Here is a 16831-nt window from a genome sequence, read left to right as displayed (position 1 = left end):
AATCTAAACCTCAAGCGTCATTTGCAAAATCTAATAAATCAAATGAAGGACATGAATCTAAGAAATTTTCCTTCTATTCAGCATTGTCCAGTCAAATTTCAACCAAATCTAACACTTGGATAGTTGACAACGGATCTTCAAGACACATCACTAGATATCTAGATAACCTAGAAAGCATGCAAATAGAAACAGATGAAGTTGTTACAATTGGTGATGATTTTGCACATTCCATAAAAGGAATTGGGACCTGCACAATCAAATTGAAATCTGGAAATTCTATTCAGCTTTCTGGAATTCTTTATGTACCAGATATTAAAAGGAATTTAATATCTATATCTGCACTTGAAAATGATGATTATAGAATTGCATTCATGGAAGGTAAGGTACTAGCTTAGCGTAAGAATTCAACCATAAAGAAGGCTCTAACAATAGGAGTACGACAAGGACTATTATATGAGCTGTGAAATAAGACAAACTTTGCTCTTGTGCATGAAACTTCAGATTCAAATGAAATATGGCATAGAAGATTAGGTCACATCAACTTTCGTGCCCTAACATCAATGGAGAAGTTAGTAACCGGAATGCCCAAATTAAGCCATATTCACAATGAATCTTGCAAAGGTTGTGCTTCAGGGAAAAACACTAAAAAGTCATTCCCTCATAGTTTGAGCAAAACTAAAGTTGTGTTGGAACTTGTACACTCTAATCTATGTGGACCCATGTCTTTACCATCTATCGGAGGGTTCCTGTACTATGTGATATTTGTTGATGACTTTTCAAGGAAGACATGGATATACTTCCTTAAATGCAAAGAATCTGAAGAGATTCTTTCTAAGTTTAAAGAATTCAAAACAATCATTGAAAACTCCTCAAGAAAGAAAATTAAAGTTTTTAAGAACAAATAATGGGAAAGAGCACACTTTTGAAATATTTAAAGAGTTTTGCAAACTTACTGAGATTAAGAGGGAGTTCACAGTCCCCTACAATCCTCAACAAAATGGAGTTGCTGAAAGGAAAAACAAAACTATTGTAGAAGCTGCTTGGGCTATGATTTTTGATCAAAACTTGAGCATGTCATTTTGGGTTAAAGCATCTAATACAACAATCTATATTCAAAATAGGTGTTCTCACTCATATTTGGACAATAAGACCCTAAAGAAGCATTTTCAAGAAAGAAACCTGACATCAGTCACTTAAGGATATTTGGATGTATTGTATATGTTCATGTACCTAAGCAGAAAAGGACAAAGTTAGAACCTTCTAGAAGAAAAGGAATTCTTAATGGTTTTAGTGAAACATTAAAAGGATACAGAGTCTACATAACTAGACAGAACAAATAGAACTAAGTAGAGATGTCATTTTTGAAGAAGGCATTGCCTTCAGAAGAGCCAAAACTTCTGATGAACTAGATACAGTTGACATAGCCTAAGAAGAGGCTCTTGCTCCTGAGATTCAGAGGGAGTACCCTGAAGAGACTTCGAATGAAATTGAGATCCTTCCTGAGACTCAAGAAGAGAGTTTTGATCAGTCGGTAATAAAAAATGATGTTTGGGATACAATTCCTAGACCTAAGGGAAAATCTATTGTGTCCTTAAAATGTGTTGCATCCCAATTTTTGACCTAGCTTGAAATATAGCCGTTGAGGTTCACATGAAGTCAATTGGCAGTTTAATTTGTTATATTCTAGCAAAATGGTAAGATAGTTAGTCGTTATGATTTCAAGTGAAGATAACATGTCAGTTGATCATTAATCACAAATTCATGAAATTAGGAAGATGGTTAAACCTAGTGATTATTTAAATAATTTATTATGATTAAATAAATTAACGATGGAGAATTTCCTTGTAGGGAAACTGCCAATGGGGTGGAAACATTGTCAGAAAAGAATTAGGTAGGAGCATCACTATCACTGGACAGATGGGTAGAAGACCTAACGACTTGGAACAAGATATACCTGTGGAACCGCATGAGTTATTTTAATAATAGTTTAATTTAAATAATTGAGTTATTTAGTAAATAATTTAATTAAAATAATTAAATTATTTATAAAACGCATTTAAAAGGATTTTAATTGTAAATATTTAAATTTGTGCATTTAAATATTAAAAATGAATTGGCATCATTCTACTTAAATAATTTATTAGAATGATGTTCGAATTATAAGAATTGAATTATTATAATTTTCCAATTTCTCTTTTCAACTTCTTATTTTTCCTTTATTCTTTTTCCTCTTGAAATTCAATTTGTTTTGGCATTCGAATGTTTTCTTGAAACCGATGGAAGCCAAAAGGTCTGGCTCATATCTTTATTATGAAAACATCAAGCATAACTCAGCACCATATTCTCCTAGCCTTTGGCGTCCATTACTGTTCTCAATCGTGCAAGCCATATCACATCCGAAAACCTTCAACCAGCTTACAAAACCCAGTGTAGAGGATACAGCAAGTAATTACAGAGTATACGGCTGAGTTTAAAGCTGCGGATTGAAGATCTATTTCCATAATCCGAGTCACATTATCACAAGGCCAAGTCATGTAAGACATCTTTTGTATTCTAAGAAAAACGTTTTCACTTTTTTTTTTCTCATTGATAATAAATATGCAATCATCCCTGTAAGCCGACCATATGGCAAATATTTTGTATCATTGAACTGTTCAAAGAGCCAAACGTAAATACATTTTGTCTTTATTTCTTGTTATGATATAAGTCCCAGAAGGAGCCGTCCATAGATGTTTTCTCAAATTTATTATATCCTACTGAAGATCAGTGGATTAACTTAGCCATGATTTTTATTCAAATCAGTTAAACTGCATGGTATCCAAATAGGCAACTTCTTGAATTCCTTTTTCTTAAAAGATTATCTTCTTGAATAGCACATATTATGCAATTGAAATTATGTGTTAAACCAGACATCCTCCTCATTATCCAAATGTGTAAAGTTATCTGATTTCCCTTTCAAGATTGTAACTTTCTCAAGTTTAATCAAATACATGCTGTTTAAAATTTAATAACTGAGATTGAGATATTGAACCCAAAACACCAAGGAATTCACCAAGCAAATGCCAAAATATGGTGAAGAAGATGTAAAAAATCTAAGTGAAGTTAATCTGAAAGCACCAAGGAATCACCGGCTTGATGGCCTGAATATGGTGAGGAGGTGAAGAGGTATAAGCAAAACAAGAATGATATCAGAATTAAATAATTAATAAAATAAATAATGCATTAACTCATATATGTTCCACTCATGAAGAATATTGTCAAGATTGTTCTCAATTTTGAGATCTTTTAAGGACATAATCAAAGAATGATGGTTGTATGTAATCTTCTTGAATAAATAATAGAGTTGTCTGCTCTGAATCCCGAATACCTAGGACTCACCCGGCTGTGTAGCCAAGAAGATGGGTGATGAGGTATGAGAAAGAAATCATCAATAATAAGAATCAGTATCAGTGATGACATATCAATATTTATCATTTAATATGAATTATTTAATAGCTCATGTACATTCCTATTATTGTGATCTCCTGCTGCCAAGTCGTATGGTGAGTTAATTATCCAGAAGTCCAGTAGATGGCAAGATGACCCCTACCAATTCCAGGTAGGGAAGGCCTTTCTCGTTAGAGATCGTGTAGGGATATGTTGTGGTCCGAGGTTGGGTGGTTAAGCCCCTGACAATGTTTCACCTCTCTCAAGATGTCGAACATGTGTCAAACCGAGATAAGCTATGCATTCAATTGTTTATCAAAAACAAGTATTATCACTTTTAGTTATGAGGAGGTAAGATTAAATTGAGTTATTTCATTGTTATTGTTATTTTACGTCCTAGATGTAAGGGATAGATTCATAAATTATTTTTCATTTATATGAATATCGAATATAAGCATATTTCTAATCTTGAGTTACTGTCACGGATAAGTAATCGGAAGGAAAAGAAATCTGAAGCCCTAATTGATTGTGTAACAATTGGAACCCTAAATGATACAGTGGTATCAAAAACCCTAATTGAATCTGTGGTATTGGGAGCCCTAATTGAATCCGTGGTATCGAAAGCCCTAGTTGAATCTGTGGTCGCGGAAGCCCTAAATTGAATCTGTGGTAACGGAAGCCCTAAGTGTTATAGCGATATTAGAAGCCCTAAATGAACCGATGGTAATTGATGCCCTAATTGATACAGTGGTTGTGATGCCCTAATTTTAAATATAGTGGTATTTTAATTGTAATTATCATATGATATTAAGATAGCGGTTTGTAGATGATAGTCATCATATGAAATTGTTATAGTGTATTTGTGGACTAACCCGGGTGGTTGCAGAAGCATCCCTAGTTTGATTCAAGCTCAGTTTTATGAGGTATGTAGTTTTTAGATTTTTTGTAGTGATTTCATTTGATGGTAATCCAAGTTTTTAGTTAAGAAATTTTGTCTAACCATTTTTAACGGTAAATCTTATTCACATGAACATGAATGATATAACTGTCTTCCTATGAAATGAAGTGATAACTGTATTCTTAAGTATGTTAGAAGTTAATTTAGACCTAGGAAAACTGTATGTTACAAAATGCCTCTTCAAAGTTAAGTATGTTGTGGATGGCAGCATTAAAAAACATAAAGCTCATTTTGTTGCTAGAGGTTTTTCTCAAAAGGAAGGAATCCACTTTGAAGAAACTTTTGCACTAGTTGCTAGGTATACCTCAATTAGAGTTGTAATAGCCATTGCAGTAGCCAAAGGTTGGAAAATCCATCAAATGGATGTAAAAATTGCTTTTCTAAATGGAAAAATTGAGAAAGAAGTATACGTAGAACAACCAGAAGTATTTGTGACTCATGATGCTGCCTCTTATGTATGTAAATTGAAGAGGGCTCTATATGGACTCAAACAGGCTCCTCGAGCCTGGTATGAAAGGATTTACAAATACCTTTTAAGTCTTGGATTCACCAAGAACATGGCTGATCCAAATCTATACTTTAAGGTAGCCAAAGGTGATATGCTAATTCTAATTCTTTATGTTGATGACCTTCTGATCACAGGGGAAGAACATCTCATTAATTAGTGTAAGAAAGATTCGGCTTTTGAATTCAAAATGGACTTAGGAATTCTTCATTACTTTCTTGGTTTGGAAGTACATCAAAAGTCTAGGAATATCTTTCTACATCAAAAGAAGTATATTGTTGATATTTTGAAAAGATTTGGAATGTGGCACTATCGACCTATGTCTATGTTGAACTTATTACATTAATTAGGTTAGTTTCTAATATGCGAGAATGTTAGATTGTTGAATTAATGTAATAAGGGAGGAATGTTAGATTTATTACATTAATTAGGTTAGTTTCTGTGTTTAGGTTAGATAAATGAAATTAGTTCAATACATAGTTGTGGGAAGCTATTCCCGTAAATAGTTGCTGTAAGGGGAAATAAGACTATATAAAGATGCTCAGACATCAATGTAAATATTCATATCATTCCAGTATAATATTCAGTATCATTTCAATATCATCGTTAGTTTCAATTTTTTATGTTTCCGAATGTATCTAGAAAATCTGAATCAATAGTTTCAGCATTTTATATTTTTGCTCTTTCATTTTATATTTTCAGTTTCACATTCTTTGGGCCTATTACAGTGGTATCAGAGCAGGTCAATCAATGGGGAGAAGAGTGCTTTTAATAGATTTTGGATGACCAGACTCTATTTGTTGTGAATAAAATTGGAGGCTGGAAGCAATGGAGGTTGGAGGATTTTTATCATCTCGAGCTAGCTTCTCACTCAGAGATGATTACTGCATGAGAAGCACTATTTGTGTTCCTGTAAAGTTGGGGCTTGGCCAATTCATCCCTGAAGATAAGAGGGGACTTGATAGATTTGTGTCCCTGAAGAAAAGAGGAGGCTTGGCTACATGATTGTCCTTCTATTGAGTGAGGGGGGGCAGGATTTCAAAAATGGCGTTAGAGACACTCGAAGGAGATGTCGACTTTCGGAGGAAAGACATCCATATGTTACTGGTGATTGTTTCTACGGCACTTGAGGAGGCGCTAGACACACTCGGAGGAGATGTGGACTTTCGAAGGAAAGGCGTCTCATGTGCAGCACAGAGGAGACATCAAGCACACTCCATGGAGATGTGAAATTGTGGAGGAACTATGTCTCGTTGTGTAAAGGAGGTGGAAACAATGTTATTGTGAGGTCAACTTAAGGATTTATATTCTGAAGTTGGGATATTGGAATAAGAGGGCAACTTCAGGATTAGGATTTGCAATCTGAAGTTGGAGAGAGGGAGACTACTTTCAAAGATTGGTGAAGGTGCTCAACTTCAGGATTAGGATTTGCAATCTTAAGTTGCAGACTACTTTCAAAGATTGGTAAAGGAGCTTCATCAAAGTTTCCAGAGGAATAATATTGGTGAAGGCTTTTCAATTTTATTGGACTAATGTAATAAGGGGAGAATGTTGAACTTATTACATTAATTAGGTTACTTTCTAATAAGCGAGAATGTTAGATTGTTGAATTAATGTAATAAGGGGGGAATGTTAGATTTATTACATTAATTAGGTTAGTTTCTGTGTATAGGTTAGATAAATAAAATTAGTTCAATACATAGTTGTGGGAAGTTATTCCCATAAGTAGTTGCTGTAAGGGGGAATAAGACTATATAAAGATGCTCAGACATCAATGTAAATATTCATATCATTCCAGTATAATATTCAGTATCATTTCAATATCATTTTTAGTTTCAATTTTGTACGTTTCCGAATGTATCTAGAAAATCTGAATCAATAGTTTCAACATTTTATATTTTTGCTCTTTCATTTTATATTTTGAGTTTCACATTCTTTGGGCCTGTTACAGTCTACACCTATGGGAACAAACTTACACAAGCTAAAGAAAGCAAGTGTTGAATCCAAACTAGTTGATCCCACTTTATACAAATAGATAATTGGGTCCCTGACGTATCTTGTAAATACTTGACTTGATACCTGCTATGGTGTGAATGCATTAAGTCAGTTCATGTGTGAACCTCGTGAGATTCATCTTGTTGCTTTGAAGCATATATTAAGGTATCTCCAAGGTACTATTGGGTATGAACTTAAATATGAGAACACAGCTTAGAGTTACATGGATATACTGATTCTGAATGGGCTGGAAGTGTAAAAGACCAAAAAAGCACATCAGGATGTTGTTTCAGCTTAGGATCAGCTATGATTTCTTGGATCTACAAAAAGCAATCTTCAGTTGCTCAAAGTTCTACTGAGGCAGAGTATATTGCAGCAACAATGGGAGCTAGAGAAGCAATGTAGCTTCGGAAGTTGCTTTCTAACTTGTTTTGTGAGACTATGAAACCTACCACTACTCACTGTGATAACCAAAGTTGTATCAAGTTATCTGTGAATCCGGTATTTCATGATAGAGCCAAGCATATAGAAATTCCTTACTACTACGTAAGAGACATGGTGGAAAGAAGAGCTATTTAGTTAGAATATATTAATACAGGTGATCAAACAGTTGACATTCTCACCAAGGCTCTTCCCAACATGAAGGTTGATCATTTCAGAAAGAAATTTGGCTTGGTAGAAATGTAAGTTTATGAGATTGAGTCTCAACTTTGTAAATTTGTATTATTTTAATAAAAGATGTTTAAAGTGTGAAACTCTTTTGCCATATGTGTGACTCTATGACTCATGGGCCTACCCTATGTTCATTATTTAAAAGGTGACAATCTTTTATAATGAAATGTTGATTCTAATAATATAAGGTGACGACTTTACAATTATTAGATTACTATCATGATGAATATCATGTGACTTGATATTCATGGAAAAATCATGATAGTTGAAGGAGCATGTTGATGGATATCATATGACTTGATAAATGTTGAAGATCAATATGTTCAAACTCATGGTGGATATTATGTGACTTAATATCTATGGATATACCGTGATCTTTTATGGTGGATATCATGTGACTTGATATCTGTGTACACACCATAACTAGAAAGAATATCATGAGACTTGATTTTCTTAAATATATCTAGAGGATATTACTTTTCAAATAAGGAGAACTTATATATATATGCACTTTGTCTTCCCTAGCTAAGAGGGAGCATTAATGCATGTAGCTTCAGTCTAACATTACTGTGATCAGCATATACACATGTATATATGTACAACAGTATGATGTACATACTGTTATACATATATGCATACGTACATGCTATATGTAATCATTCACAGTTTAAGGCATGATCGAAATTACTTTTGATTCCTTTGACATTTAGATCATGAGCGATCTATCTTTTATATCAGGCCGCAGATTTAATGATTGGTAATTACATTGATTACTTTTGTTTAAGTCCATAACAAATCATGAAGATTAGTTACTTCCGAATGGGTGTGAGAATGAATGTCCATGTCTCCATTCAGAGACATGACCATTCATCCCCGCACCCTTTCCACTTGATATATATCCAATTTGCCCGAAGTAAACAAGGCATTGAAATCTATTAATGCAAGCACTTCAAAGGATCGAAGGAAATTCTGAGTTCAATAATATTGTTTTATCTCTGTTATTACTGCACTAACTTCTACACATTTTGGAAGCGAATCAGTCCATTGGCATTAGTGATCATACCTGCAACACAACTGTGCATCAGTCTGTAATCAAATTAAAATCTGGTAAGAAACTTTACAGATTCCTTGTGGATTCCATAGTGAATCAGATTCCAATCCAAAACCCTGCCAGAATCCAAGCAGAATCTGCGAGGAATCTGGTTTTGGATTGTACCAAAACCAAGATCCAGGGATTGCTAACGGAATCTGGTAATGTAGCTTTTGGAGCATGAAAACCAACCATGGGAAAGGGTTTTAAAAGTTTTTTAGGTTGGGAGAAATCTGTGAAGGCTTTTATTTTTCTATTGTGTTTCAAGTGGGATACACCTTAGATTCCCTCAAACCAAGGAACATCAAAACTATTGGCAATTCTTACATTTCTAATTGTTTTATATAATTACTTATAACTCCAGGTTAGTTTTGCAGTTATACAACTGCTTCAATGGTTGTAATGACTATTTAAGGCACATCATTTGATTCGATAAAACATCAATTGCATTCTATTCTCTTCTATCATATGGTATCAGAGCATAGATATGACTCTAAGTTTGTGAGATGAAGACTGAGGAAAGATTGCAATTAAGTCTGAGGGACCATATACCACAGTCTAATATTCATGTCAATTCCCTGGTGACGCATTAGAAAAATTTAGTTTGGTCCTCGCCAACCAATTATTTTGTTCCTCACACAAGATGATATAATGCAAAGGAATTGTGCTTACAGACAAAGGTGGTGCAAACTTGGAAGAGCATGCCTGCATTGGAAGTTTTTTTAAAGAGTGCATATTATCATCCTCTCATAATAGCACAAGGTTTGGTCACCTATACTCTCACAGTGCATAGAATTAGCCAACGATGAAGGAATGAGAAAGACAGAGCGCTCAACAAGTGTTTAGGGTTGAATGGTAAATAATGTTGCCAGAGCTTGTAGATCAAGTTCGGTATCTGGTACAGTATGCTTTGTTAGGTTTTATTTAGTAAATAGTGTGTTTTGGTTTTATAAATGTAAACAGAGAGTGTTTTCTATATTTTCATATTGAGTCATGTAAGGATGAATTGCAAATTAGGTTGAGTTGTTAATGTGATGATCATTAGTTGTAGTCTGTTATTTATAATTCTTAAGGTGTCTACCATTGGGAATATATTGATAATTTGAAAAGAAAATGATCAATCAAGTACTTCTAAAAGCAATGAAATCTGTGGAAGAGGCATAATGAAGAAGCAATGTTTTCTACAATACAAAGCGTGAGTTTGTTTTTTGTAAGGAGGTAAAAGGCTTGTTTTATCTTTGGTAGTCATTCTTTTGGAGCGCTAGGGTTATTATAACGGAGAAATTTATAACTATTGTTAAATTTGAAGGGAATGAATTTCATACATAGAAAATTACAAATACATTTTTTTTAATTGAAAAGATTTGTGGGATACTGTGCGTGGGACTGTCAGAAAACCATAGGATACAGATGAAGCAATCAAGTCGATGGGTAGAGATCGTAGGGCCACAAGACTAATTGGTCTTGGTTTAGCAGATGCATAATTGTGTCACATTTATTTATCAAAGATGTCAAAAGAAATGTGGGATGAGCTCAATATTTTGTTTGGTTCACAAGCTTCCAGTGCTAAAAAGTCCATAAAGCAGAAATTGTTTGGGTTGAAGATGAATGAGGGAGATAATATTGTTCAACATATTAGCACATTTCGTTCTCTCAATCAACTGCAGGTGTAATCTTATTGAACAGTATGTTGTCAAGTTTTAATCATATTGTTTTTACATTGAACAAAACGAATCCCAGCTTGGAAATTGCAATTTCCTCTCTAGTTAATAAAGTAGAGCTGATAAGAGTCGTCAAAATGTTGAAGAATGTGCTTTGGTTGCTAGAAAAAAGTATAAAATATAACTATAAAAGAATTCAAATGTTATTATTGTCTGAAAAATCGACATATGCAGATGAATTGCATTCAGCAGGACGAAGATCTCCTTGGGAAAGTTGAAGAAAAATACAACTTTCGCTGTAACTGAAGGTGAGATACACTTTTGTGGTTTTGCAATACATATAAATGAGTCATTTGATGATAAATACCCACCTCGCAATGCAAGAGTTGATGAAAGATTTGTGCTTTAGAGAATTTGAGATATTACAGGAGACTGGAGGCAATGAAGGCAGGAGGTTTTCTGTCACCCCAAGCTAGCTTCTCACTCAGGGGTGATTCATTGCATGAGAAGCAACCTATTTGTGTCCCTAAAAAGTTGGGGCTTGGTGGAGTTATCCCTGAGGAAAATAGGGGCCTCAAAATATTTGCGTCCCTAAAGAAAAGAGGGGACTTCGCATCATGATTATCCTTGCAAGGAGCCGGGGGCAAGATTTGAAAATGATTTGTCGAGCACTTGAGGAGGCATTAGACATACTTGGAAGAGATGTGGACTTTCAGAGGAAAGACATCTCATGTGCAGGCATATGGTGGTGATTTGTACACTAGAGGAGATTTTCTTTCCACGGCACTTGAGGAAGCATTACACACAGTTGCAGAAGACATTGCCTTAAGAAGGAAAGACATCTCATGTGCAGGCATTTGGTGGTGATTTGTACATGAAAGGAAAGTTTGTTTCCAAAACACTTAGAGGAGGCATTAGACACACTTGGAAGAGATGTGCACTTTTGGAGAAAAGGTGCTTCATGTGCAGCAAAGGAGGAGGCATTTAGACACACTCGAAGGAGATGTAGAATTTCGATGGAAATGTGTCATTGTGCAGTGGAAGTGGGAACACTAATGTTGTCTAGTTAATTTTATATAATTACTTATAACTGCTGATTAGTTTTGCAGTTATACAACTACTTCAATGATTGCAATGCCTATTTAAGGCACATCATTTGACTCAATAAAATATCAATCACATTCTAGTCTCTTCTATCAAAAACACTAGGGGATTCTACGGAATTCCCAAAAAAGCCAGAAACGAACAGACAGATTATCTCTGGGACATTTCCAATTTTCTTTTAACAAAAGGATGTCCTCTCCAAGTCCTTAAGTCCCCAAGACATGGGATGTCATCCAGACCCACAGAAACATGTCCTTGTGGATTACTGAAAAATCTTATGGAGGATAACTCCAGCAGCAATACATTGTAATGGATTTCAAGGAAAGCTTACAGATAATGGCAACAATGATTTACAAAAGCACCTTTAATTAATAGTTACACCTTTTCTTCTGTACGAATTCTAGATTCATATGACAACACCAAGAATTGGAAGAAAGATAATGCATACAATTTGAAGAACAGTTACAGGAATGATATTTTCAACCATGACATGTTAGGGGGGCATGGATGACTGGAGGGACATCTATAATAAGAAGAGAAACTCTAAAATACATATACAACAAAGTCAAATGTGCATTAATATTGTATAATCAAATGATGTTTTTTAATTAGGTCTAGCAGATCAGATGGACACCAAATGCTGTCCTTGTCAGCAACAGATATGCCTAGGAGTCAAGAAATAGGTTAGAGGATAATGAAATAGGTTAGAGGATAATGATGAATAGGCATCAAAATTATAATGATTGACATTAATGTTTAATAGGGGCATTCTTTCAAAAGAAAGAAAAACCAGAAAACAAGGACTTTGGCAATTAAAATATAAGGCTGAAAGACGTCAAGAGGAAAAACATTCATGAACTCTATATCATTCGTGACTTGGAGACATGTTGGATAATGGAATCACTATTTAATCTGAAGGATAATAGAAATTAAGAAAACACGCGCTGCTTGTACAATCTGCTGCATCAAATGAGGGATATAAAAGTCAAATCAATCAACAGTTTAACAAAATACTAACGAAAAAAATCTTTGTTTGCTGTAATCTAGTGATTGAGATATAGCATCTTCCACACAAACGATGCAGTTCAGATCCTGTTGAACTTAAGAGTATACCAATCTTTCAAATTACAATTGTAAAGAGGCTTCTTCTGGTTGATCTTGGGGTAATAAATATGGAAAGTGTTCTAGCATAATAGGATGCCATAGAATGAATGTGTTGGCCGGAAAGAGTAAATTTAATTTGCATTTGAGGAACATTAAACAATTGATGCTATAATAGGTAGACCTAAAATGATGATGGTCAAGGAATACAATAATAGAGTTTGAGAAGTCCAATCTAACTCTACTGCTGATTTTGGAAACAGGAGGTTAAAATTAGCCTGCTGTTTGAAAGATGACCGTTACTAAAAAGGGGGTTACTTAAAAGTGGCAAGTGGGTGACATAATGTACATGTAGTGGAATCAAAATGACACAAGCGAGCAAACATTCCTTCAGATATAATAAAAGAAAAACCTCTATAATAAAAGAAAGAGTAGATCAGCATACCTTGTTGAAATAGAGCAAGACCGAAAATAGGTTTCTATACTCACAATACCAAAACAATAGCAAATATTCCCCATATTTCATAGAGCATGAAACCGGTGAGACCAGCTTAAGTAAGTTTTAGGATGTTAGAACAGGATAAGCAACAAACATATATTGTAATAACATATATAGCATTTGAATTTATTAAAAAACGAGTGGAAGCGTACCATGAAGCAAGCTGCAGTGACTGCTACCAAAAGAGGAATAATGTTGTCATGTAAAGATCTTCCAATAACACTGTCTGCATGAGCACTATTAAAGCCATGTATCCTTCCTGCTTCACCCTTCCTTCGACAGCCCATTGTTGGAACAAATAAACTAGGAGAGTCTAAACAGCTTTCAAACCTCTGCGTCGTCTTTGAAATTCTTTAAAATGGACCCTAAAGGAAGTTTGAATTGTGAAAGAAAACTTTTACAAAATGCAGTCGAATCCAAAAACCTTAAATATCTTTCCAGTTATCGAAAAGAGTGTCTGTATTGCACTGGAGGAATTCAGAGCAACACTAAACAATTGAGAAACTGAACTTACGTCCCACTTCAAATTCCAGATGACGAATTATTTCTATATTATCATCACCCAAAGTATAAACAGGGTGGTCGATCCAAATAGATTTCCACAAGTGAGTCCGATGATTAAATCAATGACCCCAATAATAACAATGATAATTTGAACAAGTCAAGTCGCATTGTTAATAATTGGGTACAAGTCGAGTCAATCATGGGGAAATTACTTGTAAATTTCTGAAGGTATGTTTATATTCGCACAACAAAAAGTTGCAGGTCATACCAAGATTAATATATATATGGATAACCCAACAAGATTTATTTATACATGTCAATTCATGGTTTAGGTGTGTTGTCATTTTCCAATGATTTTTTATTAAACTGAAACAAAGAAAATTGACAGGAATTCGCTTTGTCATTGTCAAATCATTCATGGGAAGCTTGCCATGAATCTGCGTAGGAACAAAAGCTTCTGGTCTACTGTGACTAGTCAAATATAAAATAAACAAATACTAAGACAGCTGTTGACAAAAACAGATTATCCCAAGATTTGGAGTATTTTATTTGCCAAGGAAATCAAACTATTTGTAAAAAGGACAAATTCTTTCAATTGATTCCAAATGCCTTCCCGCTAGCTGATAATCCTAGCTTGTAAACCGTACGTAGAGCGAAAACCTAGTTGTTTTCCAATGTCTGTAACTTATCTTGATTTTCTCTTTTATTATTATTTTCAATTCATTCATTGTAATTTTTTCTGTGATGGCATTTGAAAAAATTGTAAATGCCACATACCACCATGCTTGAGAGTGATAAGCGTAAAAATCCGTGGGCTTTCTGAAACAAATATTTCCTTTGCATGGTTTGTCATGACCAAAATCAAGGGTTATTCTCCTTCCTTCTGTACAAATATTCTCAGATTTTGATTTGGCTTACTTTCTATTGTGAGAATGGTGGATCGGCGATTGCAGAGAATGGAGTCAAATGGAGTCAAGGTCGGAGCGGAATGAAACAAGAGACGCAATGCATCATAGTTCCTGTCTAACGTACAACCGTATAATGGTTGTAGAAGTGTAGATGTGTGAGAATCTAAATTAACATTATGAATGCATTAATTTTTGCTTAAAAATGCACTTGTGATCTAATAGGATTGCTCCTATTTTGTTGTTAAATTCTCGTCTTAGAAATGCACTTGTGATCCGATAGGATGGCTCATATTTTGTTGTTAAGTTCTCATGCTATATTATTATATCTTTGGGCATTTAAGCCCAAAAATAAGAAACTAAAGTCCCCAATATGGCACTAAGTACTTAATATCATACTACGATCAATACATGTGCTTTAGACAAATTTGCACCTTCTATATTGACAACTTAAATTATGTGTAATGAGGAAAGATATTCATACCAATATTTGAATTATAGAACTTGAAGAAGTGATAAAGCATTTGGAATATCACATTATATGTTTAAGCATACCATGCATGCTACTAGAGAACCATAAGTAGTTGGAATAACTCCTCCAACTATGTATTATTCTCATCTTGATTATCAAATGGAACTCACACTATTTTTTATCATTAGTACTGGACAAAAACTATGATAGAGATAAATAACAACATACAACAATAACAACGTAAACATATATGCAGAGAAAAAAATGATAGATAATATAGAAGAAAAGGAAGAGAGATAAAATAATAAGATAGAGTGATACCAACATAAGTTGTGTGTGTGTGTGAAAGAATTAAATATAATTTTTTTTTTAATAAAAAAAAAGTCAAAATAAAATCATGGTTATAATAAAAAATTAAAATATATTATATTTTAATTAATGAAACTAAAAATTTAATTTTTATATTAAAACTCACATTTCTATAAGAAAAAATGAAATGTATTGAAATATAAAAATATTTTATAAGTAAAACTAATTGTTTAATTTTACAAAATTAAATAACATTTACTATTTAATGTTTTATATTTCCAAAATTTTCATTTTAATTATGAAATAATATCTATATAATTTAATATGTACATTTGTAAATAATAAATAGATGTACTACATATAAATTTGATGTTGATGAATAAATATGATGCAATAAATAAGAAATAAAATATAACTATTTAATTTTAATACATAGTTTATAAAAACCTGATAATAATTTATATATCTTTTAGAATTGAATTATTTCTATTTTGTGGTTATTTCTTTAATATGTTTTTTGATCTAAAATATAGTTATTAATTTAATATTAAAATATATATTTAAGTTTTAAATGCATTTAAACTAAATGATAAATTGTTTAAATAAAAAATAATAATAATAAATAATATAATTTAAAAATTGTAACACTTATCAATTATACATATTACAAACATTATTATAAAATATAATTAAAAATAATATTGTTTAATTTATTTTTATAAAAGTAAAATAATAGTAATAATTTAATTACTTTTATTAAAAAAGTAAACTTTAAAAAAATTAGAAATTCAAATACAAAGATATAACCTATTGAAATTATATTAAAAAGAAATATATATATATATATATAATTTGAACTTATGCATTACATGAAGTTTTAAGAACAAGTTATATCAAATAGTAAAAAATAAACATCAATGTAAAACTAATAATAAATATATTTAAAATAAGAAATTAAAAATATTTAATAGATTGTGATAATTAATATTGATTAGACATGTTGTGTGAGGTGGAAGATAAAATGATTGAAAAAATAAAATCTTATCAACTTGTCACAAATCTAGAAAAGATAAATTTATAATTAATACATTCATTAATGCATTGCAAGATGAAGTTGTTAGAAAATATTTGGATTTTGTCTTGAAGAAAATTAATTTTCTTCCCCACCAAAAATAGTATGGACCAATAAAATGGATGAAAAATGTGATTTATAAAATAATGAAAAATTAGAAAAAGATATAAACATTTGAAATCTCATATAATCTTTTAAATTTTTGAGTTTGATTGGTTAGTGTTAATGTCATATTTTGATTGACATGAATGCATAAGTATTCCTGCCTTGGCGGGAACTAATAATAGAACAGATTCTTGTCGAGCAGAAAAAGCGAGACATTTTGGTTTTTAAGCTGTCAAATTTCAAGTGTTTTTGTTTTGCCATTTTATTTTTTTAAACAAATTACATTGTAGAAATTTGTCTTTGACTTTTCCTCAATGCAAAAAGTGGCAAGGAGAAAGCTAAGAGAGTCTAATAAAGGTAGTCTATTGTAAATTGATATGTTTCTGGATTTGATTGTGTTAAGATTTTTACCATCGACTTTCGAATCGCACTGCATGATCCATCATTAGGATG

General features: G+C 32.8%; 1 protein-coding gene across 5 annotated transcripts in view; it reads right to left on the bottom strand.

The window, feature by feature from the left end:
- The window catches only part of LOC149566992 (uncharacterized), a 117151-nt gene extending 102652 nt beyond the window's left edge, over positions 1 to 14499 (bottom strand). Inside the window, exons 1-2 of one of the 5 annotated variants that reach the window (XM_089820200.1) lie at positions 14293 to 14499; positions 13164 to 13376 (exon numbers count right to left, since the gene is read on the bottom strand). In XM_089820200.1, the coding sequence (XP_089676326.1) occupies positions 13164 to 13298 (135 nt within the window). In that variant the 5' untranslated portion in view covers positions 13299 to 13376; positions 14293 to 14499. The other 4 variants (XM_089820199.1, XM_089820201.1, XM_089820202.1 and 1 more) reach the window with 4 other exon arrangements.
- Between the last annotated feature and the right edge of the window lie 2332 nt (positions 14500 to 16831).

The sequence above is a fragment of the Cupressus sempervirens genome, chromosome 3, assembly GCF_028749045.1.
Source record: "Cupressus sempervirens isolate cs-2001-9-10 chromosome 3, ASM2874904v1, whole genome shotgun sequence".
Lineage (NCBI taxonomy): Eukaryota > Viridiplantae > Streptophyta > Pinopsida > Cupressales > Cupressaceae > Cupressus > Cupressus sempervirens.
Note: the sequence above shows the minus strand (reverse complement) of the source record. Positions and strands in the feature narration are given on the sequence as shown.